Raw genomic sequence first — 20,598 nt, forward strand, 5'->3', positions numbered from 1 at the left:
CCATAAAGTCCCCTTCTTCCAGATTCGCTATCACTGCTCTGAGTGACTCCATCTTGAACTTGAATTTTTGTATGTACAGGTTCAAAGATTTCAGATTTAGAATAGGTCTTACCGAGCCGCCCGGCTTCGGTACCACAAATAGCGTGGAGTAATACCCCTTTCCCTGTTGTAGGAGGGGTACCTTGACTATCACCTGCTGAGAAAACAGCTTGTGAATGGCTTCCAATACCGTCGCCCTGTCTGAGGGAGACGTTGGCAAAGCAGACTTTAGGAACCTGCGAGGGGGAGACTTCTCGAATTCCAACCTGTAACCCTGAGATACTACCTGCAGGATCCAGGGGTCCACCTGTGAGCAAGCCCACTGTGCGCTGAAATTCTTGAGTCGACCCCCCACCGCTCCTGAGTCCGCTTGTAAGGCCCCAGCGTCATGCTGAGGGCTTTGCAGAACCCTGAGAGGGCTTCTGTTCCTGGGCAGGGGCTGCTTGCTGCCCTCTCTTACCCCTTCCTCTGCCCCGAGGCAGATATGACTGTCCTTTTGTCCGCTTGTTCTTATAGGACCGAAAGGACTGCGGCTGAAAAGACGGTGTCTTTTTCTGTTGGGAGGGGGTCTGAGGTAAAAAGGTGGATTTTCCGGCAGTTGCCGTGGCCACCAGATCCGATAGACCGACGCCAAATAATTCCTCCCCTTTATACGGCAATACTTCCATATGTCGTTTGGAATCCGCATCACCTGACCACTGTCGCGTCCATAAACTCCTTCTGGCAGATATGGACATCGCATTTACTCTCGATGCCAGAGTGCAAATATCTCTCTGAGCATCTCGCATATAAAGTAAAGCATCCTTTAATTGCTCTATAGTCAATAAAATACTGTCCCTATCCAGGGTATCAATATTTTCAGTCAGGGAATCCAACCAGACGACCCCAGCACTGCACATCCAAGCTGAGGCGATGGCTGGTCGCAGTATAACACCAGTATGTGTGTATATACTTTTTAGGGTAGTTTCCAGTCTCCTATCAGCTGGATCCCTGAGGGCGGCCGTATCAGGAGACGGTAACGCCACTTGTTTTGATAAGCGTGTGAGCGCCTTATCCACCCTAGGGGGTGTTTCCCAGCGCGCCCTAACCTCTGGCGGGAAAGGGTATAATGCTAATAACTTTTTTGAAATTAGCACTTTTCTATCTGGGTTAACCCACGCTTCATCACATACATCATTTAATTCCTCTGATTCAGGAAAAACTACAGGTAGTTTTTTCACCCCCCACATAATACCCCTTTTTGTGGTACTTGCAGTATCAGAGATATGCAAAGCCTCCTTCATTGCCGTGATCATATAACGTGTGGCCCTACTTGAAAATACGTTTGTTTCATCACCGTCGACACTAGATTCAGTGTCTGTGTCTGGGTCTGTGTCGACCGACTGAGGTAAAGGGCGCTTTACAGCCCCTGACGGTGTCTGAGACGCCTGGGCAGGTACTAACTGGTTTGCCGGCCGTCTCATGTCGTCAACTGATTTTTGTAATGTGCTGACATTATCACGTAATTCCATAAACAAAGCCATCCATTCCGGTGTCGACTCCCTGGGGGGTGACATCACCATTATCGGCAATTGCTCTGCCTCCACACCAACATCGTCCTCATACATGTCGACACACACGTACCGACACACAGCAGACACACAGGGAATGCTCTTATCGAAGACAGGACCCCACTAGCCCTTTGGGGAGACAGAGGGAGAGTTTGCCAGCACACACCCAAGCGCTATAATATATATGGGAACAACCTTATATAAGTGTTCCTTATAGCAGCTTAAATATATCAAAATATCGCCAAAAAATGCCCCCCCTCTCTGTTTTACCCTGTTTCTGTAGTGCAGTGCAGGGGAGAGTCCTGGGAGCCTTCCTCACAGCGGAGCTGAGCAGGAAAATGGCGCTGTGTGCTGAGGAGAATAAGCCCCGCCCCCTATTTCGGCGGGCTTTTCTCCCAGAGTTTTAGATATCTGGCATGGGTTAAATACATACATATAGCCTCAATGGCTATATGTGATGTATTCTTTTGCCATAAAGGTATTAAATATTGCTGCCCAGGGCGCCCCCAGCAGCGCCCTGCACCCTCCGTGACCGCTTGGTGTGAAGTGTGTGACAACAATGGCGCACAGCTGCAGTGCTGTGCGCTACCTTCATGAAGACTGAAGAGCCTTCTGCCGCCTGTTTCCGGACCTTCAATCTTCAGCATCTGTAAGGGGAGTCGGCGGCGCGGCTCCGGGACGAACCCCAGGGTGAGACCTGTGTTCCGACTCCCTCTGGAGCTAATGGTGTCCAGTAGCCTAAGAATCCAATCCATCCTGCACGCAAGTGAGTTGAAATTCTCTCCCCTAAGTCCCTCGATGCAGTGAGCCTGTTGCCAGCAGGACTCACTGAAAATAAAAAAACCTAAAAACTTTTTCTAAGCAGCTCTTTAGGAGAGCCACCTAGATTGCACCCTGCTCGGACGGGCACAAAAACCTAACTGAGGCTTGGAGGAGGGTCATAGGGGGAGGAGCCAGTACACACCACCTAATCCAAAAGCTTTATTTGTATGCCCTGTCTCCTGCGGAGCCGCTATTCCCCATGGTCCTGACGGAGTCCCCAGCATCCACTTAGGACGTTAGAGAAAAGTGTGTTCCCTTTATAGCAGCTCAAATATTATAAATATCGCCAATAAGTGCCCCCCCTCTCTGTTTTTACCCTGTTTCTGTAGTGCAGTGCAGGGGAGAGTCCTGGGAGCCTTCCTCGCAGCGGAGCTGGGCAGGAAAATGGCGCTGTGTGCTGAGGAGAATAGGCCCCGCCCCCTTTTCGGCGGGCTTCTTCTCCCGTTTTTTTTGGAAGCTGGCAGGGGTTAAATACATCCATATAGCCCCAGGGGCTATATGTGATATATTTTAGCCAGAATAGGTATATTACATTGCTGCCCAGGGCGCCCCCCCCAGCGCCCTGCACCCTCAGTGACCGCTGGTGTGAAGTGTGCGGAGAGCAATGGCGCACAGCTGCAGTGCTGTGCGCTACCTCATGAAGACTGAGACGTCTTCTGCCGCCGGTTTCTAGACCTCTTCTCTATTCGGCATCTGCAAGGGGGTCGGCGGCGCGGCTCCGGTGACCCATCCAGGCTGTACCTGTGATCGTCCCTCTGGAGCTAGTGTCCAGTAGCCTAAGAAGCAAATCCATCCTGCACGCAGGTGAGTTCACTTCTTCTCCCCTAAGTCCCTCGTTGCAGTGAGCCTGTTGCCAGCAGGACTCACTGAAAATAAAAAACCTAACAAACTTTTTCTAAGCAGCTCTTTAGGAGAGCCACCTAGATTGCACCCTGCTCGGACGGGCACAAAAACCTAACTGAGGCTTGGAGGAGGGTCATAGGGGGAGGAGCCAGTACACACCACCTAGTGGTCAAACTTTTAAATTTTGTGCCCTGTCTCCTGCGGAGCCGCTATTCCCCATGGTCCTGACGGAGTCCCAGCATCCACTAGGACGTCAGAGAAAGTACAATAGCAAAGAGGACTTATACTAAAAGTCAAGTGAGGGGGAGGAGGGCATAGCGCTGAATACAGAGGACTCAGACAGGAATTAAAAAAAAAAAAAAAAAATGAAACAAACTTCCAATAGTGCAACTTGTAATCCCACAGGCAATAGGACATGCCTGGCCAACCACCAGTGGCTCTCCAGCTGTTGTGAAACTACATACACAGCAACACTGTGGTAGGGTATGCTGGGGCTTGTAGTTTCACTACAGCTGGAGAGCCACAAGTTGGCCAAGCCTGGAATAGGATATTGAGATTTAAATCCTTGACACAAATCAACATTTAATATTCCAAAGAAAGTACCAACTAATACATGCAACAAGCAATAGTAATGTTCATTATTTTATTATAATGATGTTCTCTTACCATATCTAGCTCTGCTTCCTTCTTAAAAACAGAGTAAGCCTCTTCATAGCCATTGGAACGAAGGTAGTCTGCTATCGCTCGATTTCTGAAAAATGCAAATAAAAAAAAATAAAAAAACACATAAGAAAATTACATTAATTCAATAAATCCAATCAGTGTATATGATAAAATAGCTGCCTAATTTCCAGAAGTCACCCATTTGTGTTACTCTTATTGGAAAGTAAAAAATTACAAGCTATGAAATAAAACACAAGACATGTTATATAGTGCAACAATAAAAGCTACCCATCAGGAAAAGAAAATTTTATGTCACGATATAAGGCAGCAACACTTCTGTTAATAAAATAACCATTTCCCTTGCCTGCCCCCACTCCTTTCTCGCATGCCCTGGGTTTCCCTCAAATCTTCATGCGGCTCTGGTTACATGATCATTGGTAATTGGACGATCATTCTATTTTATGAACTTTATTTTGCAATCTTCAGATACATTATGCATGGCAGTTTAGTCTTTTTTGAAGCTTAACCACTTGCCTGGCATAGTCACATCAGATGCAATCACACCAGCAAGTGCTTTATCTGACCTGGTCGCACAGGATGCGACCAGTCAGATAAACAGTGTTAGCAGCTGCAGGGAAGGGGAACTTCCCTCCACTGCTGCTCTCAGGGGAACCGGAAGGTCCCCCTGCCTCCCTGCAACCTCCCCTCAGTGTTGGCGATCATTGCTGATCGGTCCGCACGGCAGGACCCCCAACTCCCCACCCAGCGGCTGCAGACAATAACAGCCGCTGGGGAAATGTAAACCAGCCCCCCCAATCCCCCCTGTGTACCTGGCAGCTGTCTGGGATGTAAAAAGTAATGATGCGATGTTACCGATGTTCCAGACGTTGGAAAAAATATATATATTTTTTTCCTTTGTATTCAACCCAGGAGTGTCCGGGTTTCTTATTTGAATTAAGTCCACGAGTGCCGCCTACATACCATACTTTATATATATATATATATATATATATATATATATATATATATATATATATATATATATATATACACATATATATACATACACACATACATATATACACACACACACACATATATACATATATATATATACACAATTTTTTTTTATTTTTTTATTTTTTCTTTACTAAAATCATTTGGGAGAAGATTAAATTCATGTCCTTCACACCTAATTCACTCATAAACCCCCCCATATAATTTTTTTTTTTTTTGGGGGGGGAAATAATAAGAATTTACTTACCGATAATTCTATTTCTCATAGTCCGTAGTGGATGCTGGGGACTCCGTCAGGACCATGGGGAATAGCGGCTCCGCAGGAGACAGGGCACAAAAAGCAAGCTTTTAGGATCACATGGTGTGCACTGGCTCCTCCCCCTATGACCCTCCTCCAAGCCTCAGTCAGGTACTGTGCCCGGACGAGCGTACACAATAAGGAAGGATCTTGAATCCCGGGTAAGACTCATACCAGCCACACCAATCACACCGTACAACTTGTGATTGAACCCAGTTAACAGTATGATAACAACGAAGAAGCCTCTGAAAAGATGGCTCACAACAATAATAACCCGATTTTTGTAACAATAACTATGTACAAGTATTGCAGACAATCCGCACTTGGGATGGGCGCCCAGCATCCACTACGGACTATGAGAAATAGAATTATCGGTAAGTAAATTCTTATTTTCTCTAACGTCCTAGTGGATGCTGGGGACTCCGTAAGGACCATGGGGATTATACCAAAGCTCCCAAACGGGCGGGAGAGTGCGGATGACTCTGCAGCACCGAATGAGAGAACTCCAGGTCCTCCTTAGCCAGAGTATCAAATTTGTAAAATTTTACAAACGTGTTCTCCCCTGACCACGTAGCTGCTCGGCAAAGTTGTAATGCCGAGACCCCTCGGGCAGCCGCCCAAGATGAGCCCACCTTCCTTGTGGAGTGGGCATTTACAGATTTAGGCTGTGGCAGGCCTGCCACAGAATGTGCAAGTTGGATTGTGCTACAGATCCAACGAGCAATCGTCTGTTTAGACGCAGGAGCACCCATCTTGTTGGGTGCATACAGGATAAACAGCGAGTCAGATTTTCTGACTCCAGCCGTCCTTGAAATATATATTTTCAATGCTCTGACAACGTCCAGCAACTTGGAGTCCTCCAAGTCGCTAGTAGCCGCAGGCACCGCAATAGGCTGGTTCAAGTGAAAAGCCGAAACCACCTTAGGCAGAAACTGAGGACGCGTCCGCAGTTCTGGCCTGTCCGAATGGAAAATCAGATATGGGCTTTTGTACGATAAAGCCGCCAACTCTGATACTCTCCTGGCTGAAGCCAGGGCCAGTAGCATGGTTACTTTCCATGTAAGATACTTCAAATCTACCGATTTGAGCGGCTCAAACCAATGGGATTTGAGAAAATCCAAAACTACGTTGAGATCCCACGGTGCCACTGGAGGCACAATCGGGGGCTGTATATGTAGTACACCTTTGACAAAGGTTTGTACTTCAGGCACTGAAGCCAATTCTTTCTGGAAGAAAATCGATAAGGCCGAAATTTGAACCTTAATAGACCCCAATTTGAGGCCCATAGACAATCCTGCCTGCAGGAAATGTAGGAATCGACCCAATTGAAATTCCTCCGTTGGGGCCTTCTTGGCCTCACACCACGCAACATATTTTCCCCAAATGCGGTGATAATGTTGTGCGGTCACTTCCTTCCTGGCTTTAATCAAGGTAGGAATAACTTCCTCTGGAATGCCCTTTTCTTTTAGAATCCGGCGTTCAACCGCCATGCCGTCAAACGCAGTCGCGGTAAGTCTTGGAACATACAAGGTCCCTGCTGAAGCAGATCCCTTCTTAACGGTAGAGGCCACAGCTCTTCCGTGAGCATCTCTTGAAGTTCCGGGTACCAAGTCCTTCTCGGCCAATCCGGAGCCACGAGTATTGTTCTTACTCCCCGTAGCCGTATAATTCTCAGTACCTTTGGTATGAGAGGCAGAGGAGGAAACACATACACGGACTGGTCCACCCACGGTGTTACCAGAGCGTCCACAGCTATTGCCTGAGGGTCTCTTGACCTGGCGCAATATCTGTCCAGTTTCTTGTTGAGGCGGGACGCCATCATGTCCACCTTTGGTTTTTCCCAACGGTTCACAATCATGTGGAAGACTTCTGGATGAAGTCCCCACTCTCCCGGGTGAAGGTCGTGTCTGCTGAGGAAGTCTGCTTCCCAGTTGTCCACTCCCGGAATGAACACTGCTGACAGTGCTATGACATGATTTTCCGCCCAGCGAAGAATCCTTGCAGCTTCTGTCATTGCTCTTCTGCTTCTCGTGCCGCCCTGTCTGTTTACGTGGGCGACTGCCGTGATGTTGTCCGACTGGATCAACACCGGCTGACCCTGAAGCAGCGGTTTTGCCAGGCTTAGAGCATTGTAAATCGCTCTTAGCTCCAGTATATTTATGTGAAGAGACGTCTCCAGGTACGACCACACGCCCTGGAAGTTTCTTCCCTGTGTGACTGCTCCCCAGCCTCGTAGGCTGGCATCCGTAGTCACCAGGACCCAGTCCTGTATGCCGAATCTGCGGCCCTCTAACAGATGGGCACTCTGCAACCACCACAGAAGAGACACCCTTGTTCTTGGTGACAGTGTTATCCGCTGATGCATGTGCAGATGCGATCCGGACCATTTGTCCAGCAGATCCCACTGAAATATTCGTGCGTGGAATCTGCCGAATGGAATTGCTTCGTAAGAAGCCACCATCTTTCCCAGGACTCTTGTGCATTGATGTACTGACACATTTCCTGGTTTTAGGAGGTTCCGGACAAGTTCGGATAACTCCCTTGCTTTCTCCTCCGGGAGAAACACCTTTTTCTGAACAGTGTCCAGAATCATTCCCAGGAACAGCAGACGTGTCGTCGGGGTCAATTGAGATTTTGGAAGATTCAGAATCCACCCGTGTTGTTGAAGCACTACTTGGGTTAGTGCTACTCCGACTTCCAGCTGTTCTCTGGACCTTGCCCTTATCAGGAGATCGTCCAAGTAAGGGATAATTAATACGCCTTTTCTTCGTAGAAGAACCATCATTTCGGCCATTACCTTGGTAAAGACCCGAGGTGCCGTGGACAAACCAAACGGCAGCGTTTGAAACTGATAATGACAGTTTTGTATCACGAACCTGAGATACCCTTGGTGTGAAGGGTAAATTGGGACATGCAGATAAGCATCTTTTATGTCCAGGGACACCATGAAGTCCCCTTCTTCCAGATTCGCTATCACTGCTCTGAGTGACTCCATCTTGAACTTGAATTTCTGTATGTACAGGTTCAAGGATTTCAGACTTAGAATAGGTCTTACCGAACCGTCCGGCTTCGGTACCACAAATAGTGTGGAATAATACCCCTTTCCCTGTTGTAGGAGGGGTACCTTGACTATCACCTGCTGAGAATACAGCTTGTGAATGGCTTCCAATACCGTCGCCCTTTCTGAGGGAGACGTTGGTAAAGCAGACTTTAGGAACCGGCGAGGGGGAGACTTTTCGAATTCCAACTTGTAACCCTGAGATACTACCTGCAGGATCCAAGGGTCCACCTGTGAGCGCGCCCACTGTGTGCTGAAAATCTTTAGTCGACCCCCCACCGCCCCTGAGTCCGCTTGCACAGCCCCAGCGTCATGCTGAGGGCTTTGTAGAAGCCGGGGAGGGCTTCTGTTCGTGGGAAGTAGTTGCTTGCTGCACCCTCTTACCCCTTCCTTTGCCTCTGGGCAAATATGACTGTCCTTTTGCCCGCTTGTTCTTATAGGAACGAAAGGACTGCGGCTGAAAAGACGGTGTCTTTTTCTGTTGGGAGGTGACCTGAGGTAAAAAAGTGGATTTTCCGGCTGTTGCCGTGGCCACCAGATCCGATAGACCGACCCCAAATAATTCCTCTCCTTTATACGGCAATACTTCCATATGCCGTTTGGAATCCGCATCACCTGACCACTGTCGCATCCATAAACTTCTTCTGGCAGATATGGACATCGCACTTACTCTCGATGCCAGAGTGCAAATATCCCTCTGAGCATCTCGCATATAAAGAAAAGCATCCTTTAATTGCTCTATAGTCAATAAAATACTGTCCCTATCCAGGGTATCAATATTTTCAGTCAGGGAATCCGACCACACCACCCCAGCACTGCACATCCAGGCTGAGGCTATTGCTGGTCGCAGTATAACACCAGTATGTGTGTATATACTCTTCAGGGTAGTTTCCAGCCTCCTATCAGCTGGATCCTTGAGGGCGGCCGTATCAGGAGACGGTAACGCCACTTGTTTTGATAAGCGTGTGAGCGCCTTATCCACCCTAGGGGGTGTTTCCCAGCGCGCCCTAACCTCTGGTGGGAAAGGGTATAATGCCAATAACTTCTTTGAAATTAGCAGTTTTCTATCGGGGTTAACCCACGCTTCATCACACACGTCATTCAATTCCTCTGATTCTGGAAAAGTTACAGGTAGTTTTTTCACACCCCACATAATACCCCCCTTTGAGGTACCTGCAGTATCAGAGATATGCAAAGCCTCCTTCATTGCCGTGATCATATAACGTGTGGCCCTATTGGAAAATACGTTTTTCTTCACCGTCGACACTAGATTCATCTGTGTCGGTACCTGCGTCGACTGACTGAGGTAAGGGACGTTTTACAGCCCCTGACGGTGCCTGAGACTCCTGGACAGGTACTAACTGGTTTTCCGGCCGTCTCATGTCGTCAACTGACTTTTGCAGCGTGCTAACATTATCACGTAATTCCATAATTAAAGCCATCCATTCCGGTGTCGACTCCCTAGGGGGTGACATCACCATTACCGGCAATTGCTCCGCCTCCACACCAACATCGTCCTCATACATGTCGACACACACGTACCGACACACTTTGGGGAGACAGAGGGAGAGTTTGCCAGCACACACCAAAGCGCTATAAAAATGTATATAAACAACCCTAAAAGGTGTTGTTTCTGTTATATGCGCTTAATATATAAAAATATCGCCAAAATATGCCCCCCTTCTCTGTTTTACCCTGTTTCTGTAGTGCAGTGCAGGGGAGAGTCCTGGGAGCCTTCCTCACAGCGGAGCTGAGCAGGAAAATGGCGCTGTGTGCTGAGGAGAATAGGCCCCGCCCCCTAAAACGGCGGGCTCTTCTCCCGGAGTTTGCGATATATGGCAGGGGTTAAATACATCCATATAGCCTCAAGGGCTATACGTGATGTACTTTAGCCATAGAAAAAGGTATTATACATTGCTGCCCAGGGCGCCCCCCCCAGCGCCCTGCACCCTCAGTGACCGCTGGTGTGAAGTGTGCCGACAACAATGGCGCACAGCTGCAGTGCTGTGCGCTACCTTATGAAGACTGAAAGTCTTCTGCCGCCTGTTTCCGGACCTCTTCAACTTCGGCATCTGCAAGGGGGGTCGGCGGCACGGCTCCGGGACCGGACTCCACGGCTGGGCCTGTGTTCGATCCCTCTGGAGCTAATGGTGTCCAGTAGCCTAAGAAGCAAATCCATCCTGCACGCAGGTGAGTTCACTTCTCTCCCCTAAGTCCCTCGTAGCAGTGAGCCTGTTGCCAGCAGGACTCACTGAAAATAAGAAACCTAAAAAACTTTTTCTAAGCAGCTCTTTATGAGAGCCACCTAGATTGCACCCTGCTCGGACGGGCACAAAAACCTAACTGAGGCTTGGAGGAGGGTCATAGGGGGAGGAGCCAGTGCACACCATGTGATCCTAAAAGCTTGCTTTTTGTGCCCTGTCTCCTGCGGAGCCGCTATTCCCCATGGTCCTGACGGAGTCCCCAGCATCCACTAGGACGTTAGAGAAAGTCCGTTAAGTGGTTAAATAAACCACACATGAGCTGTAGATGCCGAGTGATGGGTTGGTCTGTACAGTATCTGCTGTGATCTTTGATCCTGCAAAGGAACTGGTCAAGCCTGCTTATTATATTGCTTGGTACCATAATTGTCCATTAACAGAATTTAAAAGGGCTATAAAATCGCTTACATGAGTTTGCAGTCAACTTGTTGTGTAATATGTATGTGTTTATGCCTGTATAATGTGTTTAGAAAATGGTTATTAGCATGATATTTTGCATAATTTGTTTTAAAGTAATTGCTGTGGCATACTTATTTTTCTGTTTTATTAATCTATTCCTTGAAGTCCTGCTTCTTGAACAAACGTGATGGCAATTGACTGATTTGGGACAAGGGTCTTATTTGTTTTGACTAGTTGACCCTCAATGATACATAACTGTAGAAAGTGTGATTACTCTATCATCTTAACCCTTTATAACCCCTTGTCCATTTTAAATAGACATTATTAAAATTATTGCGTAGACTATATTGTGAAGACTGTTGCCATTCAAATCCCAGTGTCTGAAAATACTGTGAAAATTTTCCGGCAGATGGCAGCACTGGCTTGTAATAGTTGCTACGAGTTTGAAAGATTGCTGCGCCCAGAAAGATCGCCACCAGGTGAGTATCCCACTTTACATGTAAAACTACGTACTTAATCAAATTCCGGGAAATCATTATGCGAACAGCAATTTGCGTTGCTAGAGAATCAAAGAATCAAATTAGAACGAATAGCATTGTTTTGGTCTACGAGCTACAACGCTAGCAAATAGTTGTCCATTAGGATGGACATTGGGAGGGAATTCAGTTGTTTTGGATACTTAATAATCTCATCGAAACAGGCCTGGACGCCCAAACAATTGTCAGTATTCAACTGCTTGGGCGCACATACATATGGCGCACATACATATGGCGCATGTTGACGGACAGGGTTTAGCCGCATAAAACTGCTAAACATGTCTAAAGTCTAGCTTTGGACCTTGCACCTCACGGGTCTGCGAGAAGAGATGTCATACCTGCGGCTACCAGTCATCTAAATGGAGCAACAACCCCCCCCCCCCCCCCCCCCCAAAAAAAAAAAAGTAGCCGCGGCGTAAAAAATATTGAATAGGCCGCTATGGGTCTGAGGAGAAAATTCAGTTGTTTATCAGTGTCCAATCTCCTGTCTGAAGTGATGGGAGATCGCTGGGTGATATTTAATTGCCCCCACTTATCAGGCTGATCTCTCCCATTGCACTCTGGTGGTTTAGGTGCGCAAAGCACCTAAACCCGACTAAAGTAACGGGCACAAGTGTGAAAAGGGATTTTTGGGTGGCGAAACATGTCTCTTTACGTGCATTTCAGCTTGCCACCCTGTCCCCTGGAGGTAGCGAGCTGAAATTTAATTCTTACGACCGTCAGTAGCAACATTTGAATAGCTGCCAGAGGGCGCTCGCAGGTGCCAGGAACCACAATAAGAATTGAATCCGGCCTTAAATGACCACACTATATTTTTTGGTAGTCACTTAGGGCCGCATTCATCTACTTTACCAGTGTCCTCAGTGGGATACACCGAAAACATGCAATGGTTTGTAAATGGTTTTGAAGCTTTTTGTTCCCTGGGGACAGAACCATAGTTATTGCAGTGCTGTGCATTTGGTATTTGAATAGTATGTGACAGGAATAATGTTGGATGAATAGTGGCACCTATTTGCGATTATATAGTTTGCAGAAGAGTAGGTCACCAGTTTTAGTTAGAAATGCTAAGTTTGTTTTTTTGTCAGACAAAATATGGTCAATTATTTTAAATCCGGATTTTATTTTGCATAAAACCAGCATCCAGAGCTGCGGTGTCAGGAAGTTGGGTGGGTATTACAATGTTTATGGCCAAACAAGACTGACAGATTAATATAAAAAAAAATAGATAATTCAGCATATAGGCTAGTTATAAAGAGGAACAATTACTGCTTTCAACCTGTGTATTCACCTTCCAAGTGTAATCGGCCATGTGATGCTAGAAGTGATCTAGCTATAGTCCATCTTACATGTGTTAAATTGGAAACGGATTCTGTGGCACTTGTCTGCCCAGTGTAACTTTTTAGTTCCCACACATGGATCAGTTTGAGAAGAAGAACTTCCCATTACCCAAATTGTATTGCCCATACCCAGCTTTTATGGTCATAATCTGAAATAAGATTATTGAAAGCAGTGTCTCCATTTACTCTGTGCAGATCTGGCATTTGTTGGCTTCCCTGTACTCAGTGAGGCATGCATTAGATGCTGGCAAGGCTACAGGATGGATGTTCATTTGTTGCCTCCAATACGCTACTTCTAAGGGGGAAGTGCCACTGTCAGCATCCTTCTCATTACAGTAGCGCCTGATTGCACTTCACAATATACCTGTACACGGCTTCCCTATTCTGCTTAGCCCACACCAGATCTGCAGAGTAAAGTTTCCATGTACAGGGATGCTGCCACAGTGCAGGTTTGAAAATTAAGTGACTTAACATCTTGTTTCTTAGTTCTTGCAGATAACCACTAGTATTTTACACAAACTACTAATATGGAGGAACACAGATTCTAATTAATAAGATATGCAGAAATTTTTTTTATGGCTCTACAGGCACAATTCAATTCGATGACCGCTGAATAGCGTCGGGAATTAGCTCCTGGGGCTATTCAATACAGCAACCTGTGACACAACAATGGGATATCTTCTAGCACCCCCGGAGTATGAGCAGAAATCTGACGAAAGTGCTGGCGCGATGCTTATTTCTGCCCTTAGCGCGGCGGAAACAATCAGAATGCCGGTTCTCAGAACAATTCAAGAGTCATCAAATTGAATCGTGCGCCCATGCTGAACTATAGGCACGTTATGCTAATTAAATGCAACACCTTCAAATGTATTTAAAACTGGGTTAAACAGGACATGCAATAAAGCAAATAGGCAAAGTGCGGCGCTCCAGACCATGAGAAAATACACATCCCAGCATTCTTTGCCTCGGTTTAGCTGTTAAGACCTCTTAAAACAGAGACAGGGTATGCTTAGTTCACAGTAGCTGGAGTGCTGAATGGTGCCTACCCCTGATATAAAGTTTTGGATCACACCTTTAAAGTAATGTGTTAGTGGTTAATTGGCCATCCAGTGGGGGGGAAGGGGTATTTAAAAGTAAAATTTACTAAAACAGGCCCCAAGAAAGGCCGACTGTACCACCTTATAAATTTGAGTATGTGACTGTTTTGTCCTTTCTTCCTCTCTGGCAAGGGAAACCTTGGACACCCACAGATGATTCACACGTTAAGATTGGATCTAGGTCATTTTGTTTTTAAGTAAGGCTGGGTACACAGGCTAACAACGTTCATGCACACTGAACGATATCGTTTGCGTCTCGTCAGTGACGGCATGCACCCACAACCAGGTATTTTTAGATTCAAAGTTAACTTGGGTTTCCACCGGCTTCCTCCCACAATCCAAAAAAATATACTGGCAGCTTAATTGGCTACAGACAAAAATCATCCATAAATGTGTAAGTGTATATCAGCAGACTAGATGGGCAAAGTATTTATCTGCCGTCAAACTATTTTCTATGTATTCCCGGGTTGGTCCCATTTACACAAAGGTTACACAGTGTTAACTGCTCTGCAGATGCTTGGAGTTAACATTCTCTTCAAGCATAGAGGATCCCGATGCTGTAAATTGGACCTGGGTGGGATGACCTCCGTTACGTAGGTCCTTCCAATGTCTAATCTTGGTCGCTAGCAGGGTTGAATTCCCAGGTCACTGGACCCGGATATTTTTTCAGGGACCCTTTCACATGGAGCAGCAACCCATATTGGCAATAATCCAGGATATTGCAGCGGTGTGAAAGGGGAATAATTTAGTTAAACATGTACATAAACTATAGCAACAAGAAACGTACAATCAGCTGCCTAACTCATAAAAGAAAAATATTTAGCCCAAGTTCACCCCTTCAAAATGAAGCTTGGAAATTCAATATTTACAGCCAAGATTAATTCAGAGGCTGGACAAAAAAAAAAAAAAAAAGTGAAATAAAAATTGTAAAAATAATCCTTAAAAATATTAACTTTTCTTTAAACTGCAAAGAATGGCAAAAAAAATAAAAAAAATAATCTATGAATTCTAAATAACCTTTTTTTGGGGAAAAATAAGATTTTAATCCTACCGGTAAATCTTTCTCCTAGTCCGTAAAGGATGCTGGGGACTCCGTAAGGACCATGGGGTATAGACGGGCTCCGCAGGAGACATGGGCACTATAAAGAACTTTAGAATGGGTGTGCACTGGCTCCTCCCTCTATGCCCGTCCTCCAGACCTCAGTTAGAGAAACTGTTCCCAGAGGAGATGGACAATATGAGGAAAGGATTTTGTTAATCTAAGGGCAAGATCCACACCAGCCCACACCGTATAAACTTGAATATACGCAACCAGCTAACAGTAGGAACACAAAACAGTATCAGCTAAAGACTGATCTCAACAGTAACATAACCCTTATGTAAGCAACAACTATATACAAGCCTTGCAGATTTTGTCCGCACTGGGACGGGCGTCCAGCATCCTCTACGGACTAGGAGAAAAAGATTTACCGGTAGGTTTAAAATCTTATTTTCTCTTACGTCCTAGAGGATGCTGGGAACTCCAAAAGAACCATGGGGTTTATACCAAAGCTCCAGACCGGGCGGGAGAGTGCGGACGACTCTGCAGCACCGACTGAGCAAACGCAAGGTCCTCATCAGCCAGGGTATCAAATTTATAGAACTTTGCAAAAGTGTTTGAACCTGACCAGGTAGCTGCTCGGCAAAGCTGTAAAGCCGAGACGCCTCGGGCAACCGCCCAAGAAGAGGCCACCTTCCTAGTGGAATGGGCCTTTACCGAATTTGTTAACGGTAATCCTGCTGTAGAATGAGCCTGCTGAATCGTGTTACAGATCCAGCGAGCAATAGTCTGCTTCGAAGCAGGAGCGCCAACTTTGTTGGCTGCATACAGGACAAACAGTGCTTCTGTTTCCCTAACTCAAGCCGTCCTGGCTACATAGATTAAGGCCCTGACTACATCCAGGGACTTGGAATCCTCCAAGTCACTCGTAGCCACAGGCACCACAATAGGTTGGTGCATATGAAATGAAGAAACCACCTTAGGCAAAAACTGAGGACGAGTCCTCAACTCTGCTCTATCCACATGGAAGGTCAAATAGGGGCTCTTGTGAGACAAGGCCGCCAATTCGGACACCCGCCTTGCAGATGCCAAGGCCAACAACATGACCACCTTCCAAGTGAGAAATTTCAATTCAACCGTTTGAAGAGGTTCAAACCAGTGAGACTTCAGGAACCGTAACACCACGTTAAGGTCCCAAGGTGCCACTGGGGGCACAAAAGGAGTCTGGATGTGCAGTACTCCCCTTATAAAAGTCTGGACTTCTGGGAGTCACATTTGCATTTAAAACATTCCACATGTCCATCCAATCATGAGTCGGCGTTGCTGGCGGCGACACCACAATCATCTGCTCCACCTCCTCCTTAGCTGAGCCTTCCGCATCAGACATGCCGACACACTCGTACAGACACCCCCACACACACACAGGGATATAGTTATAAGGAGACAGTTCCCCAATAATGCCCTTTGGAGAGACAGAGAGAGAGTATGCCAGCACACACCCAGCGCCAACTGACACTGGAAAATAATGTCCCAGATAACAGCGCTTTTAAATTCGATTACTGTGTAACACACTCACTGCACCTTACAAGTGCCCCCCCCCGCCCCCTCCTCTTTTCAGCCCTGTGTCACCGTGTTCAGCAGGGGATAGACCGGGGAGCCAGCTTCTCTGCATATCTCAGTGGAGAAAATGGCGCTGGTTAGTGCTGAGGGACCAAGCTCCGCCCCCTTCGGCGGCAGGCTTCGGTCCCGCTCAAAAAATTTCAAACTGGCGGAGGATATAAAGAATTACTGCCTCCGCAGTGTCTATGCCAGATACAGAGGTTTTATTGCTGCCTAGGGCGCCACCCCTGAGCCCTGCACCCATCAGTGCCCGTTAGTGTGTGTAGTGTGTGTGGGAGCAACGGCGCGCAGCGTTACCGCTGCACGCTTACCTCAGTGAAGATCCGAAGTCTTCTGCCGCCTTGAAGTCTTTTCTTCTTATACTCACCCGGCTTCTATCTTTCGGCTCTGCGAGGACGGTGGTGGCGCGGCTCTGGGACGAACGGTGGGGGGAGACCCGCGTTCTGACTCCCTGTGGAGCTAATGGTGTCCAGTAGTCTAAGAAGCAGAGCCTATCACTTAAGTAGGGCTGCTTCTCTCTCCTCAGTCCCAATTATTTTTCAGAGAAACTCAGGAGAGCTCCCCTGTAGTGCACCCTATATCCTCTGGGCACAGGATCTAACTAACTGAGGTCTGGAGGAGGGGCATAGAGGGAGGAGCCAGTGCACACCCATTCTAAAGTTCTTTATAGTGCCCATGTCTCCTGCGGAGCCCGTCTATACCCCATGGTCCTTACGGAGTCCCCAGCATCCTCTAGGACGTAAGAGAAATATAATTTCTGATGTTGGTTTTTCCATTTCTCAATGTTCCAGGGAAAGCATCTCAAAAACCAAATTGATGCCACCAGATTAGAATGAGTGTGATATGCAAGGTCGACCACACTTAGGTCGACAGTAACTAGGTCGACATGGTTTCTAGGTCGACATGGTTTCTAGGTCAACATGAGTTTTTGCACTTTTTTTGGTGTCGTTTACTCCGTACAGTGACCAGGATCCCCAATAAGTGCACCGTGTCCCCTCGCATGGCTTGCTTCGCCTCACTGCGCTCGGCACAGGTTACGGTTCCCAATTGTAGTCCATCTGGATCATAAAGAATGAAAAAGTTCAACAAAAAAAGAAAAAAAAAAGTGAAAAACTCATGTCGACCTACAAACCATGTCGACCAATAGTGGTTGACTTAGACAGTGCCGACCTAGAGACCAGATACCATTAGAATAGCTAGAGGATTACTAATCAGACTGGATGTTTGTTATGTACGAGTTATCTATACTATAAAAGGAAACTAAGTGTGAAATTAAAAGGGAGCAATATAAATTTTATATAAATTCAACACAATGCCCATCTGTATCGATACTTAAAACCTCAATCCTTAATATAGCCGTTTAATACGTTGGCTAATTGGACATTCAAGAAAGTGAAGTTTGCCTGGATGAATATTTTTGCCTTAAAAGTTAAAATGTGCAAGATAACGCAGCATATTTCGCAAATACAGACGAGTCCTAGACCAGAAGCATTTTGGAATATTTGCATACCATAATGAAGCTAATTCAATTTTTTTTAACCCCCCTGCTGGGCATCTATTGTAGATGTTCAATCGTTGCTCTGATCAGACTACCACTGCTAGTTAAGGCGCCAGTCAGCTAAACCTGTCTAAAGAGCCTGAATGGCCGCCCTAACTACAGACTTAACCTCCAGGGGGTGCAAGGAAAAAAAATGTGACTGCCGTGGAGCAACAACTGAATAGCACCAATAGACGCCCATTCCTTTAAACGGCCAGCAGGTGTCACGCACCACAATTGAACCGGCCCCAATGAGTCTAAACATAGAACGCATTTAAGATTAATATACACTTTATGCACCTAGGAGCCAATTCAATTGTGGCGCAGGCCACCTGCTGGCCATCTAAAGGAACGGGTGTCTATTGGTGCTCTTCAACTGTTGCTCAGATAGACGCCCATTAGCCGCAAACACACTTATTCTCGCACACCCCAGAGGTGAAATAGAAAATGTGTCAAGTCCGTAGTTTGGGCACCCAAACCCGGACTTTGAACGCAAATTCATGCTTTTTAGAGGAGTTTAACCCGAAGCGGACAGATACTTTAACTACCAATGGGCATCTAATCGGAGCAACAATTGAATAGCTTTGATAAACGAACAGCAGGAGGCATATAAACAATTGAATTGGCCCCATAGACTTACATTTTATACTATATTTTCAATAATTCTGCGCATTAAACAAAGGGGGTACACTGAATCAGAAAGCAAAGGTATCACTATCTCAGCCTATTTCAGAATTTAGGATATGGGAGACAACCTGTAAAAATCAACTGCATGTTAAACTGTTTCACTAGTGTTTTCAAAAGCAAATCCGTAAATATCCTGACTCAAGGATCACTATACACTTGAATCTTGTTCTGCAAGAGTTTAAACTAGAAGATACTTGAAAATTAAGAGTCATTTTCACTAATCCAGTAAGTTTTCCAGTAAGTGGAATAGGAACACAAAAACAAAACCACACAGCATAGAAAGACAGAATACCATCGGCATAGGGCTTGCTGTGGTAAAAAAAAAAAAAAAAAAAATTACTTATGTGGATGGGTCATTTGATTTCATTTTAAAAGATTCAATTATTGGTGATGTGCTGCTTAACATCGCCACAATGCTCACCTTCACACATCAGCCTGTTAAAGTACCCCCAATACATCGCAAGTTTATCTGAGCAACTCTATGGGATAGCAATGTGAATGGAAGGTTCAAATTGAATTCCCCTATTAAATCCAGACTACAGAGAATTATGGGGTAGTTTACAGAATTTTGAAGCGGCAGGTGCCTGTTGGGGCCGATTAAAAAGTTGGTCGTCCTAGCTACCACTAGATGGCACCTAACGGCGCAATTCAACAGTTACTCCGTTAGGGCGCGGACACATTTCAGCTCGTAGCCTCCTGAGATGCGAGCTGAAATGTGCTAAAACTATCGAGTTTGCGTGCCCTGACTGGTACTTTAGACTGGTTTAGCCGCATTGCACGGCTAAACCCGGTACTAAATGGGTGCACACCCGGCCAAAAATCATATGAAAGTTCTACAGAAATAACTAAAGAGATTTTTACGACTGTTGTGTGTTGCTGAAACGTCCGTATTTGGGATAAAGAATCAGAATTTCCTCTGGATCGCCAGCATCATACTATTAGCCATACTTCAAGTGAAATCATTTATTTTGAAGGCATGAAAACCTACACCTAAAAAAGGTATAAGGAAGTAGCCAACAGAAAGAATACATACCCTTGAGGGAAAAGGTTACAAAACAACAAATGCAACCTGAGTAGGTTTTGTACATCACATACATGTAACAGAAGCTGTCGCTACAGCTGAATTCAGATGCACTTACTACACACCTGGAAAAGGAAAATAGGATTTTAATACCTACCGGTAAATCCTTTTCTCCTAGTCCGTAGAGGATGCTGGGGACTCCAAAAGGACCATGGGGTATAGATGGGATCCGCAGAAGCTTGGGCACACTAAAAAGACTGACTGGGTGTGAACTGCCTCCTCCCTCTATGCCCCTCCACCAGACCTCAGTTATAGGAACTGTGCCCAGGAGAGACGGACATTTCGAGGAAAGGATTTTTGTTAAACTAAGGGCAAGAAACATACCAGCCCACACCACAAACATACCGTACAACTGGAGTAGCATGAAACCAGATAACAGTAAGAACTAACAGCAACAAGCTGAACAAAACTGATACACAACCACATGTAACCAAAAATAACCAGTATCAGTTTTGTTCAGCTTGTTGCTGTTAGTTCATACTGTTATCTGGTTTCATGCTACTCCAGTTGTACGGTATGTCTGCGGTGTGGGCTGGTATGTTTCTTGCACTTAGTTTAACAAAAATAATTTCCTCGAAATGTCCGTCTCTCCTGGGCACAGTTCCTATAACGGAGGTCTGGTGGAGGGGCATAGAGGGAGGAGGCAGTTCACACCCAGTCAGTCTTTTTAGTGTGCCCAAGCTCCTGCGGATCCAGTCTATACCCCATGGTCCT

General features: G+C 46.1%; 1 protein-coding gene across 1 annotated transcript in view; it reads right to left on the reverse strand.

Annotated features, from left to right (window-relative positions):
* Nucleotides 1-20,598, reverse strand: part of PAFAH1B1 (platelet activating factor acetylhydrolase 1b regulatory subunit 1) — a 174,106-nt gene that overhangs the window by 59,773 nt on the left and 93,735 nt on the right. Inside the window, exon 3 of the mRNA XM_063956025.1 lies at nt 3,921-4,005. Coding sequence (XP_063812095.1) covers nt 3,921-4,005 — 85 coding nt within the window. The remainder of the gene's footprint in view (nt 1-3,920; nt 4,006-20,598) is intronic.

Source organism: Pseudophryne corroboree, chromosome 2 (assembly GCF_028390025.1).
Source record: "Pseudophryne corroboree isolate aPseCor3 chromosome 2, aPseCor3.hap2, whole genome shotgun sequence".
NCBI lineage: Eukaryota > Metazoa > Chordata > Amphibia > Anura > Myobatrachidae > Pseudophryne > Pseudophryne corroboree.